General features: G+C 52.1%; 1 protein-coding gene across 9 annotated transcripts in view; it reads right to left on the bottom strand.

The window, feature by feature from the left end:
• DLG5 (discs large MAGUK scaffold protein 5) overlaps positions 1 to 18,695 on the bottom strand; it is a 121,456-nt gene that overhangs the window by 70,266 nt on the left and 32,495 nt on the right. For 7 of the 9 annotated variants that reach the window (XM_027129768.1, XM_027129772.1, XM_027129775.1 and 4 more), the window contains exon 2: positions 4,477 to 4,545. In XM_027129768.1, the coding sequence (XP_026985569.1) occupies positions 4,477 to 4,545 (69 nt within the window). Of the gene's footprint in view, positions 1 to 4,476; positions 4,546 to 11,361; positions 11,366 to 18,695 lie in introns of those variants that run through there. The other 2 variants (XM_027129774.1, XM_027129776.1) reach the window with 1 other exon arrangement.

The following is an 18,695-nucleotide window of genomic DNA, read 5'->3' as shown; positions in this document are numbered from 1 at the left end:
AGGGGAGGGGCAACCAGGTACCAGCTGTTGCAGAGAAAATACCATACCCAAGGCTCCACCTACCAATTTTCTCTTATGCTAAATATAACTTGCTGTTCTTTGCCCAAACGTTCTTGGTTAGGGAGACATAAGTGGGAAAGTGGAGGTGATGTTTTTATTATAAGACCTTGCCTTTCCTTAGGTTCATGGAGAAAGACCTAACAAACAGAAACAGCCAGTCTCCATCTGACTCATCAGCCCCTCGGTCGGGGGTTTGCCTGAGATGGCCAGGAAAAGAAGTGTTCTGCCCGTGATTAGGTGAGGCTGAGCCAGGAGGGATTCCTCCAGGAGGTGCTGCAGTGGGCCATGGACGACCCTCCATTCATTCCACTCCAAGGGGCTGGTCCAAAGCCAGCCACAGACATTCCAGTGCTTTTACCGGGGCCTAGGTTACGTCAACTCACCTCCAACCAGGAAGGCTGTTAAAATGGATGCTGGGCCCCATCCTCAGAGCTTCTGGAGCCTGGAAACCTACATCTCTATCAAGTACCTGGGTGCTGCTGGTCCAGGGACCGCACTGCATGAGCCATGGTTTGGGCACAGACAAGTGACAGGGGACTGGGGACTGTGCTGAGGACCTGCTGGAGAAGGCTTCTTTGCTCATCAGGAGACACGAGAGGAGACAGCCTCCTTCATCCTCTGGACCATTTGTGATGATGGAGATGTTCTTTTATCTGATCTGTCCAATATGGTAGCCACTAGCCACAGGTGCTACAGAACCGTGGTCCCCAACCTTTTTGGCACCAGGGACCGGCTTAGTGGAAGACAATTTTTCCACGGACCGGTGGCGGCAGGGGGCGGGAGATGGTTTCGGGGATGATTCAAGCTCATTACATTTATTGTGCACTTTATTTCTATTATTATTACACTGTAATATATAATGAAGTAATTATACAACTCACCATAATGCAGAATTAGTGGGAGCCCTGAACCTGTTTTCACTTGCCACTCACTGAGAGGTTTTTTTGTTTTGTTTATTTATTTATGGCTGTGTTGGGTGTTTGTTGCTGTGCGTGGGCTTTCTCTAGTTGCGACAAGTGGGGGCTACTCTTCGTTGTGGTGCGCAGGCTTCTTCTCTTGTTGCGGAGCATGGGTTCTAGGTGCGCAGGCTTCAGTAGTTGTGTTGCACAGACTAGGTAGTTGTGGCACACGGGCTTAGTTGCTCCATGGCATGTGGGATCTTCCCGGACCAGGGCTCGAACCCCTGTACCCTGCACTGGCAGGCGGATTCTTAACCACTGCGCTACCAGGGAAGACCCACTGATAGGGTTTTATTTTTTTATTTTTATTTATTTATTTTTTTTGCGATACGCGGGCCTCTCACCGTTGTGGCCTCTCCCGCTGCGGAGCACAGGCTCCGGACGCGCAGGCTCAGCGGCCATGGCTCACGGGCCCAGCCGCTCCGCAGCATGTGGGATCTTCCCGGACTGGGGCATGAACCCGTGTCCGCTGCATCGGCAGGCGGACTCTCAACCACCGCGCCACCAGGGAAGCCCTAGGGTTTTGATATGAGTCTGCAAGCAATTGATTTATTATGGTCTCTGTGCAGTCAAACCTCTCTGCTAACGATAATCTGTATTTGCAGCCGCTCCCCAGCACTAGCATCACCGCCTCAGCTCCATCTCAGATCATCAGGCATTAGATTCTCATAAGGAGCGCACAACCTGGATCCCGCACATGCGCAGTTCACAGTAGAGTTCGCGCTCCTATGAGAATCTAATGCCACCGCTGATCTGACAGAAGACGGAGCTCAGGCGGTAATGCAAGCAATGGGGAGTAGCTGTAAATACAGATGAAGCTTCACTTGCCCACTGCTCACCTCCTGCTGTGTGGCCCGGTTCCTAACAGGCCGCGGACTGGTACTGGTCCGTGGCCTGGGTGTTGGGAACCCCTACTACAGAACACTTGAAATGTGGCTAGTGTAACTACTGAAACTAGTGATTTAAATTTTATTTCACGTTAATTCACTGGAATTTAAATAGCCACGTGTGGCTAGAGGCTCCCACCACGAACACTGTAGCCCTGGACACAGGTAGTGTGTCCTGCAGTCAGGTCTAGATGTGATGGCTGACCCCTGCCATCAGCCCAAGGGAAGACACCACACAGAGGCCCACAAAGCCACACCCGATGTACTCAGCCCACCCTCAGCACAGTTACCATGTGAGATCACACATTCCTCTGCTATCTAAGGCAGTATGAGTAGGTATTCCCTACTGCTGCAGCCAAAGGCCTTCTGGCCAATACAGCCACGGGGACATTCAAGTCAGCCTGCAGAAAAATGGGGCTACTCACCCCAAGGTCAACGTCAACTCTACACAGAAAAGCAAGAGAAGGAAAACTTGGCTACCGGTGAACTGGAGAGGTTTTGACCTGAAGGGATGCAACCAGGTCTTTGAGCATCCAAGATAGGGGCCCAGACAGTGAAGTACAGTAGAGCTCTGCTCGCAGCCTGCCTGCCAACAAGTATCCGGGGACACTGGTGACCCCTCCATCCCAAGGGCCAAAGGGTGGGTCACTGACAGGATGCTCTTCCAAAGTATACGAAGGTCCAGCTGCACAAAAAAATACCTTCTTACTCAGGCCTGCAATTCCACCATTAACAATACTTGCTGTGGTTTAAACAATTATCTTTCTCTAGAATCTCCTTTTAAAATGCAAATGCTCCTAGGAAAGGTAACACTTTAAGCCTTGAAGGGTCAATGTGAATGAGTTTGTCAGATATCAGATCATTGTACCTCGCTCCCAAGCGGAATATGGAGCCGGAAAAGGGTGAGGCCAATACAGGTAGGTGCCCTCAGAGCTCAACCAGCTCCGTTTTACAAAACCCCACATTACTGTTCCACACATCCTGACTGCCTGCCCGGCTCATGCACTTCCTGAAAGCCAGCCCCGTGTTCAAAATCCCAGCAGCCCCATCATTCAATCCCTGTGTCTCACCAACCCAAGCAGGCAGGACAAAGTGAACTGTGGTCCCATCAGAGTCCTCCCTGAACCCTAGACGGGACGAGGGGACCTGCGAGGGGCTGAATTGTGCCCCACAAAACAGACGATGAAGTCCTAATCCCCAGTAAATGTGAATGTGACCTTATTTGGAAATTCGGTCTTTAGAGATGATCAAGTTAAGATGAGGTCATACTGGAGTAGGGCGGGCCCCTAAACCAATGTGAATGGTGTCCTGTTTAAAAAAGGGAATTTGGAGACACACACAGAGAGAACACCATGTGAAAGTGAAGGCAGAGACTGGGGTGATGCACCTACAAGCCGAGGAACGTCAGAGGTTGCCGGCACACAACCAGGAGAAGAGGCCTGGAAAAGACCCGCTCCTGGCTGCCTTCAGGGCACAATGATCTTAGACTCTGGCCTCCAGAGCTGTGAGAGAATAAACCTCTACTGCGTAAGTCACTCAGTTTACGGCACTTTGCTAGGGCAGCCCTAGCAAACAAATACAGTGTCCCCTACTTGTACCCCTCTCACCACTCTGACCTCACTTACTGTATCTACTCATCTGACTGTCTCCCCAGGAGACCCTAAGATCCAGGAGCACAGGGACCAGGTCTGCCTATTCACCGCTATATCGCAAGCCCACTTCTGGCCCTCTGGAGGTGTTCCGTATGAGTCAACTTAACACATAAGAGGCCTGCCCCAGGCAGGTTCTAGAAGCTCAGGCACGAGACTTAACTTCTCTGAGTGTCCATTTCCCCACCTGTCTACTGGAGGAAACAGGAAGAATTGGACCAGATGACTTCTGTGAGCCCTTCCAACTCAAAAACTCCAGGACTCACCACACCACTGAAGGTGTACCCATCCATCAAGGTCAAACCAGGACACAGAGCTACACTAGGGCATTAAATAGAGGGAATGTGACACAGAAGACGGGCCACAGAGGCGTGGGAAGACTGGGAGACTATGACAACCTTCCTCTGGGACGTCTTCAGTGAAGTGACAGCAGGGCCAGCCTCCCTCTATGGGCTCCTGGGACCCACATCCAGAGACACACCGAATTCGGCATGGACTGGCCACTCCTGCGCCCCAGACAACACTCCCAGTGGGCCAGTCCTGCTCACAAACAACAGCCCCCAAAGGGGCCAGTCTCTTGGATAGTGGTCACTGTGTACTACGAGGCCTGGGGGTCGGAGGCAAAGGGCTCTCTGAGAAGCGCTGTGCCGTGACAAAGTGAAAACATGGTGACACAGGTGCCTCTGTGTCATGCACCTCCCTCCTAACACCAGGAACAGCGTTCTGCCCTCCTCCATTAAGAGGACGTGCTGATGAGAGGAAATGTGAACGGAACCAACAGAAGATGACTCCATGAATGATCTGACAGGTGTGGGCCAACTCTCCCACCCCATGCACCCAGCGCCACCCCAGCTCATACCCAGACCCCCGAGCGGCCGGTGTCCTCCAGGAAGGAGGGGTGCCCAGGAAGGTGGTACTCACCCACACTGCTGAGGGAGCTGCTGCTCTCCGAGTCTGAGGGCATGATGGACAAGACACTGTACGTGGAGCCTGGAGACAGAAAGAGAGGCCATTTGTTACTAACCCCAAAGGGATTTCTCATCTTATGCCCCAAACCACTGTGAGACCAAATGACTTCAGTCGGCGCCAGGCTGAGAAGCAGCACCACCTGGGGTACCAGACCTCACAACCACAGGCTGGGCAGGGGAGGTGCTGTCAGCAGGGCCTGGTCTTTGGTGCTTCCGCCTCACCTTCGGCCCCCCTCCGACTGAGCTACGCACGGGCAGAGGGGAGCTTGGAGTCAGCCAGCTGGCTTCTTATCGGGACATCTGGGGAAGGGCTCAGCAAGGGAGCAACATGCCCCAGGGCAACAAGGGGTCTGGGGATTTCCTACAGATTTGTATCAGTGTGATTCTGGCTTTCATATAGAGGGTAACAGAGCCTAAGTTAAACATCTGTGAACTCTTCGTTCCTTGTGCCTAGCTGTTCTGCTCTTAGGTTCTAACTGTATTCAAGCTCAGTCCTTAATAATTTAGTCAGTGGCTGCTCCCTTATTAAAAGTTACTGATAGAATTATAAGCAATCACACTGTCACCAAAGCTAGGGAGTAACATGTTTTGTTTTTCGTTTTTAAATATTTATTTATTTTTGGCTGCGTTGGGTCTTCATTGCTGTGTGCAGGCTTTCTCTAGTTGCAGCGAGCGGGGGCTACTCTTCGTTGTGGTGCACGGGCTTCTCATTGCGGTGGCTTCTCTTGTTGCAGAGCACAGGCTCTAGGCGCGCGGGCTCCAGTAGTAATGGCGCGCGGGCTTTGTTGCTCCGTGGCACGTGGGATCTTCCCGGACCAGGGATCAAACCCGTGCTCCCTGCATTGGCAGGAGGATTCTTAACCACTGCGCCACCAGGGAAGCCCTATGTTTCGTTTTGTTTTGTTTTGGGGGGGGAGGTGTTGACACTTGTTATTAACTCCTGGTGGCAGCCACACAACCACCACGGTTTGGTTTGCATTCAAATATCTTCAAAGCCAGGATGTTTCCTGCCCAGCATCAGGAAAAACCTCTGGGTCAAGAAACCCAGCTCTGAGTGCAGTTCTCATCCACGTGCAAGTAGCTGGCCAGTGGCCTCAGTTTTCTGGATCTCTGTTTCTCAGTCTGTAACATGAAGGGGTTCAACCAGATGGCTCACAAGGTCCTTTCCCCTGTCCCATTTCAGAGATGACATTTTCCATGATTAATGGAAACAAAGCTGTGCTTTGCTTATCAAGACTACAAATGACACAAAAGTTAAGAGGGCAGGCGAACCCCAACCCAGAGGCTGAATGGGAGTCGAAAAAAGCACAACATGCAGAGATGGTGGGTCAAATAAAACAAGACAATGGGAAGAAGGCAATGTTTTGCTCTTAGAACCGAAAGAACTGTACAATGAAGGTGTGTGTGTACTGGGCAGAGTGAGTGAGCCAGAGATGAGATTTTTGCAATAAAGCCTTTGAATGAGACTTAGGGCTTTGGTGTCAGAAAGCAGCCGAGAACTAATGAGACCTTGGGCTCCAGGACCAGAAATGCGGGGTCAAATTTAAGGGGCTCTCTCCGATGTCAACTCTTGACTAGCTACCCTACACCTGCACACCCTCAGAAGGAAAAAAAGAAAGAAAAGAGATAAAGAGACGGGGTAAGCAGGGGAGAGGGAGAGGAGGAGGGAAACTCATGGACGGGAGGGAGGGAGCAGTGCACCAGGGGACAGGGGAGACCCCGAAGGGAAGGGGAAGGTGTCGGGGGAAAGATGAAGACCACACAGAGGTGAGGGAAACACACAGCCCTGGCATAAGAGTCGGCATGCAGGGGAGCTAGCTGGTGTACCCACCAGACAGGCAGAGAGATGAAAGGTGAGAGGAGAAAAAAGAAAACCAGAAAAAGGGACTTTGGTAATGGCAAGAAGTGGGACAGTGGCCAGGAATGGCCAGTGGCCTCATTATCAGATTTTCCAAGAACCTCTGGGTGTCTGGCGTGGATGGAAGAGGAAGGCTCGGGGAGTGGGCAGGACCGTCCAAAGGGATGCAACTTGTTCGACTGGCCTACGGCAGCAGCCCAGACACAGCTGGTGGGTGCAGGTCAGGAAGGGGGCCTAACGGTCAGTGCTGCCTTGGTCTGAGAAGACCTGGGTGGCGGGGGTCTCCCACGACATATGCATTCACTCCACGCACACCTGGCAGAGATATCAGAAGTGGCACCTGCACATCACCTGAAAAGAGACGGAACCAGAAAACCCCGTGCAGCCCTTAAAGTCCTTGATCCTACTAAAAAATAAGTAAGCAGTGTTCAGTGAGATATCGCCTGTATTTAAGTTCAATCCACGCTACTCATCTTGCTGCCCCTTCCACATCTCTGTGTTTTTGTCTCAACCGTGAGCATCACAAACTTCTCAAAGCATCTCTCTTCCCATATCATGAACATTAAGCACTGCATAAAGATCCATGAAATAAAGTCAGGTGCAATTCAGCCAATCCATCAGTATCTCCAAAACACAAGAATGTAACACAATGCCTATGTTCTAAAGTCAACAGCCATTTTCTTAATAATTTTTCATTGTTGTTATGTGAGGGCAAGGAAGACTAGCCGGCTGGTGTGTCGGTGGATTGTTTTTGAAAGCGGGCACAAATACACTGTCCCACTCACACCTCTGAGATGTGAGCTCAGCCCAGCCCTGCTGGCGACACCACAGCCAGCACTCTGGCGGATGCTCCCTGCACGCCTCGCCTCTTTCTCGCTACTGGCATCAGCAGCGCCCCATCTTCCAGTAAGCCGCCCCTCCCCTTCAAATCATCTCTCTCCTCCCCCATGGCAAGTTTCCACTGTTAATTAAACTTGGCAGACACCCTTCTCTCTCTCCTCCCACCTCCCCCCTGGCTGGGAGGAGTCAACTGGCCAACTGACATGTGCTGGTCCCCTTCCCTGTCCCCCACATCCTGACAGGGCTCTGGGCCTGACCCGGGGGCGGTGTGACATCTCTATCGGCATCTCTGGGCATCACCTCCCCCGAGTCGGCTGGCAGGGCTCCTGGGAGCCAGGGGGGGAAGCGGTGCCAGGGAACGGTTAAAATTGGACAAGGCCCAGTTTCTACGATGTTCCCAGGGCCTTAGACGTCATTCGGGGGAAAAAAAGCCCCGAAGACGACGCTGTCTTGGTTATGCTTTGTCTCTGCAGCTATTGTTGTCTTAAAAAGCCTGTGTGGTCAGGACTGTCGGGAAAAGGCAAAAGGAGTCGCTTTCCTCTGAAGTCACGCAGTATCCTTTCAAAGCGATGGCCTCTGAGAGGTGGGACGGTCGTCATCTACCCCTGGGATTTCACAATCCAATCTGGAGCCTGACAGAGGTCCCATCTCACTGCGCACGCTCTCCTGCCCCGCACAGCCCCTCACCCTTGACCATGTGGGAGCTCCCCTGAAGGCACCTGCACCCCGACCCGGGCCCTAATGCGCACCCTGCACATCACACACACAGAGGCCTGGGTGAACGAGGGCCGACCTCCTCTGCTCCCACTGCCTACCCCCAAGCCCCACAGGGCAGCAGGGCACTGCCACTCAGGACCGTCACCACAAACTCAGACAAGCCTGTGCAGAGGTCCAGAGAGGACCCAGAGAAAGTCATACGATTGGGAAACATTTCCAGAAAATGAGGGCAGAGGGACTTCCCTGGTGGTCCAGTGGTTAAGACTCCACACTCCTGATGCAAGGGGCCCGGGTTCAATCCCTGGTCAGGGAACTAGGTCCCGCATGCCTCAACAAAAAGATCCCGCACGCTGCAACTAAGACCCAGTGCAGCCAAATAAATAAATATGAAAAAAAAAAAAAAAGAAAAAGAAAAAGAGAGCAGAGCAGGAGCCCAGGTCTTCATGGCCATGTGAAGCAGAGTGATGATACAGGGGGTTCTCTACCATAGCAATAACCTGAGGCCCCGGTCAAGGTGCAGTTCTGCCTAGGCAGATTAGGGTGGGGCCTGAGACTCTGCATTTCCAACAAGCCCACAGCAGGGACTGAAAGCAAGGTACCAAGGCTGACCCGAGCCAGCAGGTGGCATGTACATGGAAGTCATGGCAGAAGCCCTGGGAGAGAGCTGGCAGACTCTCTGGGACTGGCCTGGGCCACAAGCATTGTCTGTGTTGTTCCCAAAAGGCCGCCCCCTGCTAATTGTGTTTACTCGGTGACTCAGCCCCACTGGGTCATGGAGACCACTTCAAAGAACTTCCAGTAAAATCACCCAGGCGATAACAGAACGCCCAGCCCTCCAAGGCCCCCTCCCGTGGCTGCGGGGCCCCTAACACACCCCTCCATTCACCTGGGGCTTGTAAGGGCCCCAGTGACTCACACTTCCTCCCCATGAAACCGCGACGCTTAAGGGGCTTGTTCCAGCCTCCAGCCAACACGCAGTCTGCGCTCCAGCCCGTGGCGCTGCCCTGAGACAGCTCTGGGCGCTGGGAGGACATGCACCTCCCGCGAGCACCGGGGAAGGGGGGGAGAAGCAAGCCGCTCTTCCCCGGGGGCTGAGAGACTGGGCAGGGAGGTGCTGCCTGGGCAGTGGGGGCTGTGAGACTGGGCAGGGAGGTGCTGCCTGGGCAGTGGGGGCTGTGAGACTGGGCAGGGAGGTGCTGCCTGGGCAGTGGGGGCTGTGAGACTGGGCAGGGAGGTGCTGCCTGGGCAGTGGGGGAGGGGGGGCGAGCAGTCACCACCAGGCCACCTGTCCCACCCTGGAACCATCCTCCAGCTCAGAGCTGACCACCCTCGGACGGCTGAGGGTGCCCAGTCACTCTAGTACCCACACGTGTGCATCATGTCCTGGCACGTGGCAGAGCCGTGCGAGCTGTATAAAGAAGACAAGCCAGGGGCTCAGGAGGCTACCGACCTGCTGTGAGACTCTGTGGAAGTCCCTTCCCCTCTCTGAGCCCACGGCCCTCGTCTGCAAATCGAGGCAGCAGTGACTAGAACACTAACAGGTTGCCAGCCTGCCTGGGTTCAACTCTCAACTCTGCCACTTAGCAGCTGTGTATCCTCGGGTGAGTCACTCAGCCTCTCCCTGCCTCCATATGCTTATCTGCAAAATGGGACAACAGGAGTACTAACCCCACGGAGGATCAACTGAGTTAATACGAAAAGGGCTTGACACAGCACCTGACACGGCCAGTGCTCAAAGTGTTAGCTGCTGCTCCTACAGTCAAACCAGACCTTCCAACACTGCCGTCCTCAATCCTTTGGTTACCCAAATTGAACGCTGTCTTTCAGAAAGCTGTCCACCAGAGTGACGAGGCTGCATAGTCCACGATGACAAACTGCTAGACCGTATGGCACTAACAACAACAATACCAGAAATAATAGCAGCAGCTAATAGGCACTGAGCCCTACTAAGTGCCAGGATGTACTAGACTCTGCATATGTTGTCTCAGTTAATTCCCACACCAACCCTGAGGTTGTCATTACGCCGGTTGTGCAGAGGAGGAAACTAAGGGTTAGAAAAAGTAAGTAACTTGCTTAAGGTCATGGTAGAGCCACTAAGGGGGCGAACAGGATACAAACCCAGGCAGTCTAGCCCAAAGCCTGTGCTCCTGAACCCTATACACAACACTGCTGCCCAGCTCTAAAGGTCTAGCAGTCTGGGGGGACTTCATGGAGGAAGGGGCCTGGAGCTGGCCCTGGAGGATGGTGGACTTGGCACCATGGCACCAAGAAGCCAGATCAGCCTGGAGGAGATGTAGGCAGAACCCATCCACGTGTGCAAGTGGGAAGTATTAGAGCAGGGCCACCCCTGCCCAGAGCCTCCCAACCTGGAGCCCCCAGCATAGGCTTTCCCCCTCCCCGTGCTCCTCCCCACACCGAGACACTCAACAGACGCTGTGAGCTCAGTGGGGCTTGGGGACTAAAAGTGGGAAGAAAGAAAGAGGGGTGAGCCATGGCGTTATGGCCCTGACACATGCTGCTACTTCCTGCCCACCCCAACGCCCATGACCGTGCTGGGTACAGAGGCACTTGACTCCGTGAGCCACAGACATGAGAAGGAGGCAAGAGGGTGGAAAGTGCTATGTGCTGAGCTCACCTCCCCGGCTTCTGCGGATCTCGGGAGGTGCTGGGAGGGTGGCTCCTTTGGCTGCTGGGAAGCCCTCTTACAGAATCACGGTTCAGTGCAGCCAGGCCCCTCCCTAGGGCCTCAGCTTCCTCCCCTTTAACAACATGGCCCCAGACCGTGGACACCGAGACCCACAGTTGGAAGCTGACAAGCCCCCCGATACTTCAGGAAGCAGGGGGTGAAATTCCGTGGCCCTGGAATGGAGCAGCCACGAAGCCTGCTGCGTTAGTCGAGAAAGGCCTGCTTTAAGCAGCTGACACGCCCACCTCAGGGTGGGAAAGCATCCTCCCCCTGACATGCACAGGGAGGCTGATGCCTCCTGGCCAGGCTGGGGGACAGTTGTCACCTGCCCTAGAAGGCCCAGGAGATGGCCTGAAGCAGGGTCTGTAGGGCTCCACGGGAGGGAGGCTGGGCGGCCGTCATGTATGCCCTAGAGGGTGGGGAGGAGACTGGGACAGACTTCAAGAGTCTCCTACTAATATGCAATGATGTAGGGGGGCATGTTCATCATCAATGAACACAGCCACACCTGACAGGCACCCCCAAAACAGATGACAGTGCAGGAGGGACCAGCCGCAGTGTCACTGCCCTGCTACCCTCACGACGCAAGCATAGCAGCAAAGAGGACACACCGAGATGGGACAGAAACAGCGCAGCACACGCAGCCACGCTCCCATTAATCCTGCAGCCAGACATCCCCCGGTGGGCGCATGTGCCCTGGAATAAACTTCTGACCAGCACCAGGAGTCACAGCAGACCGGCTCCCTCCTGCTCTCCATCTGGACTCCCTCTCCATGACTCAGTAAAGGGAGAAAAGGCTACCTCCTCTTGCACGGACTGTGACCAAGCAGCATGTGCTGCCCTCCACCATCACAGGTGGTGGTACCAGTGCAGGCTCTGGGCCACACCACCTGGGCTCAGGCCTGCCACCAACAGCTGCGTGACCTTGAGCAAGTTGCTTCCACTTTCTGCGCCTCATTTCCTGGTTTATGAAATAGGAAGGGTGGGCTATGAGGACTGAATGAGGACCGAGCCAGGCACACGGACAAGCGCTCCATAAACGCTAGCTCTTGTTCTTGTTATCTGACCCTCAACCATGAGTGTCCCTGCCCAATACCTGAATCCAGCCTTGCTATGCCTTTGTTTTCTTCCACTCAGGATAGGGATGCCTCCCCTCCCCTTCCACCATTCTGCCTGGCCACAGCCAATTCCAAGCCAGCCCACCTCTCTTCCGGGTCTCTTGTTCTCTGATTCAAACAGAACAAGCCAGAGTGCTCACTGTGTGCTGGGATAACACCAGGCCACGCCCCAACCCTCTCATGACCCTCACCGCCACCTGCACATAACATGGGCATGGGTCAGCCCTTCAAGAAAGATGAAGTTGACAGTGCTCTGCACAAGACACCACCCCTTGGTAGGCACGTCTGCCCTGGGAACACAAAGCCCATTCCGCCACCAAATGCTTAGTGAACAAACTAGGGATGCAGCAGAGAACAAGACAGAGTCCCTGCCCTCATGGAGCTCAGAGGAGTGCAGGTGGGAGAGAAATAAACCAATACACAAATGCAAAATGCATCAGGTAGTAAGCGCTGTGAAGAACACTACAGCCGAGTAAAATGCAGGGTGAGTGGGGCGGGGTGGAGAGGTGGCTACTGTGCTACAAGGGCCAGGGGAGGTCTCTCTGGTAGGCCACATCTGAAGAGAGACCTGAAGGAGTCTGGAGGAAGCAAAGTGCTGGAGGAGGACTGTTCCAGGTAGAAAAACAGCAAGTGCAAAGGCCCCAGGGTCAGACCGGAAAGTAGGCGAGGACGTGATACCCCAGGCTGGACAGGACGGGGACATCCAGTCCACAAAGGCCAAAGAGGGCCACTGCAAAGGAGAGGTCTTGTCTTCATCAGCAATAAGCTGCTGTTCTGCCCCCTCTTCCCTCAACAGCAGCAGCACCGCCCCCTCACATGGTCTGTGTGGTGTCTTGACTATTACTCACCACCAAGGCAACTCAGTCTGTGTCCCCAGGACTCTGAGGTCACAGAGAACCGCTTACCTCCCCCGCCCCAATATCTGTGCCGAGTTTAAACCTACTAAGACCCCTGCCAAGGGGTGGGAGGTACAAAGTGACTGTACAGTGAAAGGGCACGGGATCAGAAACTGGATAGGCCTGGGCTCTCCCTCGTCTGGCCACATACTAAGGAACTCCAAATAGCCAAAACAATCTTGGAAAAGAAGAATAAAGCTGGAGGACTCATACTTCCTGACTGGTGACAAAGCTGCACTAATCAAAACAGTGTGGTACTGGCTTAAAGGCAGACATAAGACCAAAGGAACAGAACAGAGAGCCCAGAAACAAACCTTTGCATAATGGCCAAATAATTTTTGACAGGTGCTAAGACTATCCAATGAGGAAAGAACAGTCTTTTCAAGAAATTATGCTGGGAAAACCAGATATCCACATGCAAAAGGATGTATTTGGACACTTATGTAACACCACATACAAAAATTAACTCAAAAGGAATCAAAGTCTTAAAGATAAAAGCTATAACTACAGAACTGGACTTCCCTGGTGGCACAGTGGTTAAGAATCCGCCTGCCAATGCAGGGGACACGGGTTCGATCCCTGGTCCGGGAAGATTCCGCAAGCCGCAGAGCAACTAAGCCCGTGCACCACAGCTACTGAGCCTGCTCTCTAGAGCCTGCGAGCCACAACAACTGAAGTCTGCGCGCCTAGAGCCTGTGCTCCGCAACAAGAGAAGCCACCAGAATGAGAAGGCCGCGCACTGCAACCAGAGAAAGCCGGCGCGCAGCAATGAAGACCCAACGCAGCCCAAAATGAATGAATGAATTAATTTAAAAAATAAAACTATAGAACTCTTAGAAGAAAATACAGAGCAAAGCTTCGACATTGAATTTGGCAATGATTTCTTGGATATGACATCAGAGACACAGCAACCAAAGAAAAAATAGACATACTGGACTTCATGGAAATTGTTAAATTTGTGCATGGAAAGACACTGTCAACAGAGTAAAAAGGCAACCCACAGAATCAGAGAAAATATTTGCAAATCGCATATCTGATAAGAAATTAACATCAGTATAGAGAACTCCTAAAACTCAACAAGGAAAAAAACCTGATTCACAAATAGGCATGACTTGAGAGGCTTCTCCAGAGAAGAGATACAAAGAGCCAATAAGCACCTGAAAAGATGCTCAATATCACTAGTCATTAGGGAAATACAAATCAAAACCACAATAAGGGGCTTCCCTGGTGGCGCAGTGGTTAAGAATCTGCCTGCCAATGCAGGGGACACAGGTTCGAGCCCTGGTCCGGGAAGATGCCACATGCCGCGGAGCAACTAAGCCCTTGTGCCACAACTACTGAGCCTGTGCTCTAGAGCCCGTGAGCCACAACTACTGAGCCCATGTGCCACAACTACTGAGCCCATGCTCCACAACAAGAGAAGCCACTGCAATGAGAAGCCCGTGCACCACAACAAAAAGTAGCCCCCTGCTCTCCACAACTAGAGAAAGCCCACACACAGCAATGAAGACCCAATGCAGCCAAAAATAAAATAAATAGATTAAATTAAAAAAACCCCACAAGATGCTACCTCATACCATTCAGGATGGCTACTGTCAAAAAGCCAGAAAATAGTTAAGTGTTGGTGAGGACATGGAAAAATTGGAACCCTTGGGCACTACTGGTGGGAATGTAAAATGGTACAGCCACCGTGGAAACTAGTACGGCAGTTTCTCAAAAAATCAAAAACAGTATTACTATACGATCCAATACATCCATTTCTGGGCATATACCCCAAGGAACTGAAAGAAGGGTCTCAAAGAGATAATCCTATACCCATGTTCTTAGCAGCATCATTCACAATATCTAAAATGTATAAGTAACACAGCTGTCCACTGATAGATGAAAAGATAAGCGAAATGTGATATCTACATACAATAAAATATTATTCAGCCTTAAAACGGTAGGAAATTTGGACATGTATCTATAACGTGGATGAATTTTGAAGACATTATGTTAAGTGAAATAAGCCAGTCACAGAGACACAAAAACTGTTTGATTCCATTTACATGACGTACTTAGAGCAGACAAAATCCTAGAGAGAGAAAGTAGAAGAGTGGTTGCCAGAAGCTGGAGTGGGGAGGGGAGATGGGGAGTTACCATTTAATGGGTATAGTTTCAGTTTTGCAAGATGAAAAGAGTTCTGGAGATGGATGGTGGTGATGGTAGCACACTATGAATTTTTTTTTTTTTTTTTTTTTTGCGGTACGCGGGCCTCTCACTGCTGTGGCCTCTCCCGCTGCGGAGCACAGGCTCCGGACGCGCAGGCCCAGCCGCTCCGCGGCATGCGGGATCTTCCCGGAACGGGGCACGAACCCACGTCCCCTGCATCAGCAGGCAGACTCCCAACCACTGCGTCACCAGGGAAGCCCACTATGAATGTTTTTAAAACCACTGAACTGTATACTCAAAATGGTTAAGATTGGGACTTCCTTGGTGGTCCAGTGGTTAGGACTCAGCGTTTTCACTGCCAGATCCCGGGTTCGATCCCTGGTCGGGGAACTAAGATCCCACAAACCATGTGGCGGGACTTAAAAAAAAAAAAAAAAAAAAAAAGGTTAAGATGGTAAATTTTATGTTTATTTTACCACAAAAAACAATTGGGAGGGAAAAAAATACCCAACAGCGGGGCAGTGGGAGGAGAGGCAAGGGCTTTATCTCCCTCCCTCTTGCCATTAAAGTAATCCAAAATCTTTGGGCCTTCAGAGTGATCCAAACCTCACCGAGCTTCACACAATCCTACAACGACTTTGATCACGTAAAGCCCCAGCTCCTGAGCCCTGGGACTCAGAAATGCCTGGGATTTTTGAGCACAGGAATAAGAGAGCAGGCATGAGCTTCAGGGAACTGTCTCCAGCATGTGAACAGGAAAGGTGGAAAGAGGGAAGACCTGGAAGTAAAGAAAACAGTTGGGATGCTCCCACAAGGGCTCCCCTGAACCAGTGGTCAGGGGTGCAAGCTGAGCGGTGACACAAGAGACAGCAGGGGTGGGGAGGACGGGAGGAGGATGCTGGGTTGGGGTGTGCGGAAGGTACTGCAGTTAAGGAGGTGCAGAACTGAAGAAGGCTGCTGAAGAGAAATTAGGAGACACTGCTGAGGCTCAGGCTGAAGGTGCTAAAGGATATCTCTGGGCAGGTGGCCTGCTGACGGTCAGAAACTGGAGTCTGGAGCTAGGGAGCAAGGTTCAGGCTAACCCAGTCCACTTGGGACTTCACCCCACAGAGCCTGGAGGATTTGAGTGACAACCCCAGAGCGGCTCACTGGCAATGTGAAGCCCATGGGTAAGAAAAAGGTGAGGGGAAGGGGAGGGCCAGATCTAGGACTTCCTGAACAGCACCCACGCAGTAAGTATTGCTCTAAGCATATACAGGATAAAATCCTAGGACGTGCGACCTGTGAGGACAGGAGAAGGAATACGAATTTCAGCAAGAGACACACAAAGCCCACTCAGGGAGACAGGAGGAATAAGAGAATTAAGTCTTCTAGAAGGCAATGGGGTAGAGAGTGGTCAGAGGGGCTGTTCTGCCACACCAAATGCTGCAACAGGACACAGAAGGCAAAAGTCAGTGATGCTCTGCTAATTAAGTAAGGCCACTGATTGGCTGTGGTTTCTCCACCAGAATTGCAGGGCTTGGATTAGACCAGGAAAGGAAAGAGGTTCAGCATGAATGGACTGCTGTGTCTAGTGACAACTGCCTGCTGTGTTTAAGGAGTGTGAGGCCACACCTGTGCTCACCAGGAAGGGAGCCCAGGATGGACCAGCGATGTGTGCCGAGGGCAAGACGAGGAGGCCTGCATCACTCCTGGTCTGGGCGGCTCCTGAGGGCCAGCCCACCGACAGAAGCACTATTTCACGGCACCCAGCCCTTGGCAAGCTTACTGTAACTGATTACTGATCAGAACTAACTCTAAAACCCAACCGGTTTCTCTAACATTCTTTAAACAGGCAGGACCAGAAGGGCCCTCACGAAAAATAAAAAGACAGTGATCTCTTCCCATCTATTCTTCTTCTGAGGCCCTGAGAAAGACAGTGTAAAGAAGAGTTTGGCCCTTCAGGGAGGCTCTCAGAGGCCCAGCCCCAAGCAGATAATTTTCCCAACCAAGAAGAGCCCTGGGACACTTTTATGCACCCTTCCTCTTGGATAAGGTGACATCACCAGAAGGGTTCAACCTTATTTACACAATGCTTTTGTGGATTTTGAAAAGGTGACCTTCAGAAGCCGGTGAAACAGAGTCCATTCCTGAAACCACAGGCACCTTTTACAGTGTTTTACAGAAAGGACAGCTGCACGCACTCACCTGCAGAAATCCACTCAGGTATCAAATGCTGTCACACCCAGAGCACGGGGGAGGGCCTTGGGCAACAGACCCACTGCACCAACACACTCAAGCAGTGAGTGTTCCTTTTGCCAGCCACCCCACACCACCAAATAAAGATGAAACATCGCCAGCATCCTTCTCGCTAAACCCCCACAACAAAGCCGTCCACCATGTTTCAGTTTCACACCTATTCTTTCAGCAAATCCAGTGCTCACACTTACCTTAAGCTTGAGTGCATAACCAGTCGTCTACTCCACCGCTCAGAAAACGGGCCCACGGCCACTCTTTCCTCAAATGCAGAAAGAAGAGCTCTCCCTCACACCCCATCTCAGGCAAAATCTGGTCACACACTGTCTTCAGATTGTCCCCAGTCAGCCCCAGGAAATGCGGAGACGATCAGAGAAGTATTTCAAATGCACAAATGCGGGTTATCTTTCACACACAGGCATTCCTCAGGAGAGAAAGTTGATCTTGATAACAAGAGAAGATAGTTCACTATATTGTTCAAGGAGAAAAAAAATAAAATCCACATCCCTAACCACAGAGTGTAGCAAACGAAAGCAGAGCGCACCAGCTCCTGGAGCACTGGCCATCTGCAGGTAGCCCTGACAGCGCACACGCCCAGTGTCCTCCCGTCCACAGGAAACGCCGGCACCGGTATCACTGTACCTGCCGTGCACAAGGCCCGTGCTTAGTTAAAGCTTGAAGAGTAAGTACTGGATCCCCGTTTTCAGTTACACTCCAGACTCCTCAGAGCTTACGGGGCCCCTATACCGCCCAGCCTTGATGTTCTGCAGATGTCCAGAGGAGACACGCCGAGCCAGATCACGTGGCAAGCTGAAGACAGTGCCAAGGCCAGCTTCAGGGCCCCTCATCACTACAGAACCGTGCATAATAGAGATAATTGCTGTGAAGGGCTGAACCGTGTCCTCTCCAAAATTCACATGTCGAAGTCCCAACCCCCCAGAATCTCAGCATGTGACTGTATTTGGAGAAAGGGTCTTCAAAGAGGTAATTAATAAATTAATACGAGGTCAGTAGGGTGGGCCCTAATCCTTCTAAGAAGAGCCAATTTGGACACAGACAGGCACACACACACAGAGACCCTGTGAGGACACAGAGAGAAGACAGCCATCTACAAACCAAGGAGAGAGACAGGTCTCAGGAGAAACCAACCCTGCCGACACCTTGATCAGGGACTTCTAGCCTCCAGGACTGTGAGACAATAGATGGCTGTCATTGAGCCCCCCAGTCTGTGGTACTTTGTTACGGCAGCCCTACCACACTAATCCAGTTGCTACCGTGCCAGGCTCTGTACAGCCCTTTCCAATACAGACATCATCCACGGTGAGAGCCGTGGAAAACCGTCAAATGAATATGCTATCCTACTTAAAATTCACACCACTCCAGGAAAGAGGTACTGCTATCAGTCTCAATTTACAGACAAGGACCCTGAAGCTCAGAAAGATGAAGGAACTCGCCCTAGATTATTCAGCTAGATTTGGAACCAGATGTACCGACCTCTGAGCCCTCTGAGACCTTTAACTACCCCTGAGCTGCCTCTAACCCTAACCCTGTTCCCTCTGCCTGTCCCCCACCCACTCAGCAGCCCCAGTGTGATCCGAGTGTCCCTGCCCCTCCGGAGGACCACTGTATGAGACCACCGCCTTCCTCCCCACCCTCAGGCCTCCAGCAGAT

Source organism: Aethalodelphis obliquidens, unplaced genomic scaffold, assembly GCF_003676395.1.
Source record: "Aethalodelphis obliquidens isolate GAN/ISIS:26980383/991018 unplaced genomic scaffold, ASM367639v1 scaffold37, whole genome shotgun sequence".
NCBI lineage: Eukaryota > Metazoa > Chordata > Mammalia > Artiodactyla > Delphinidae > Aethalodelphis > Aethalodelphis obliquidens.
Note: the sequence above shows the minus strand (reverse complement) of the source record. Positions and strands in the feature narration are given on the sequence as shown.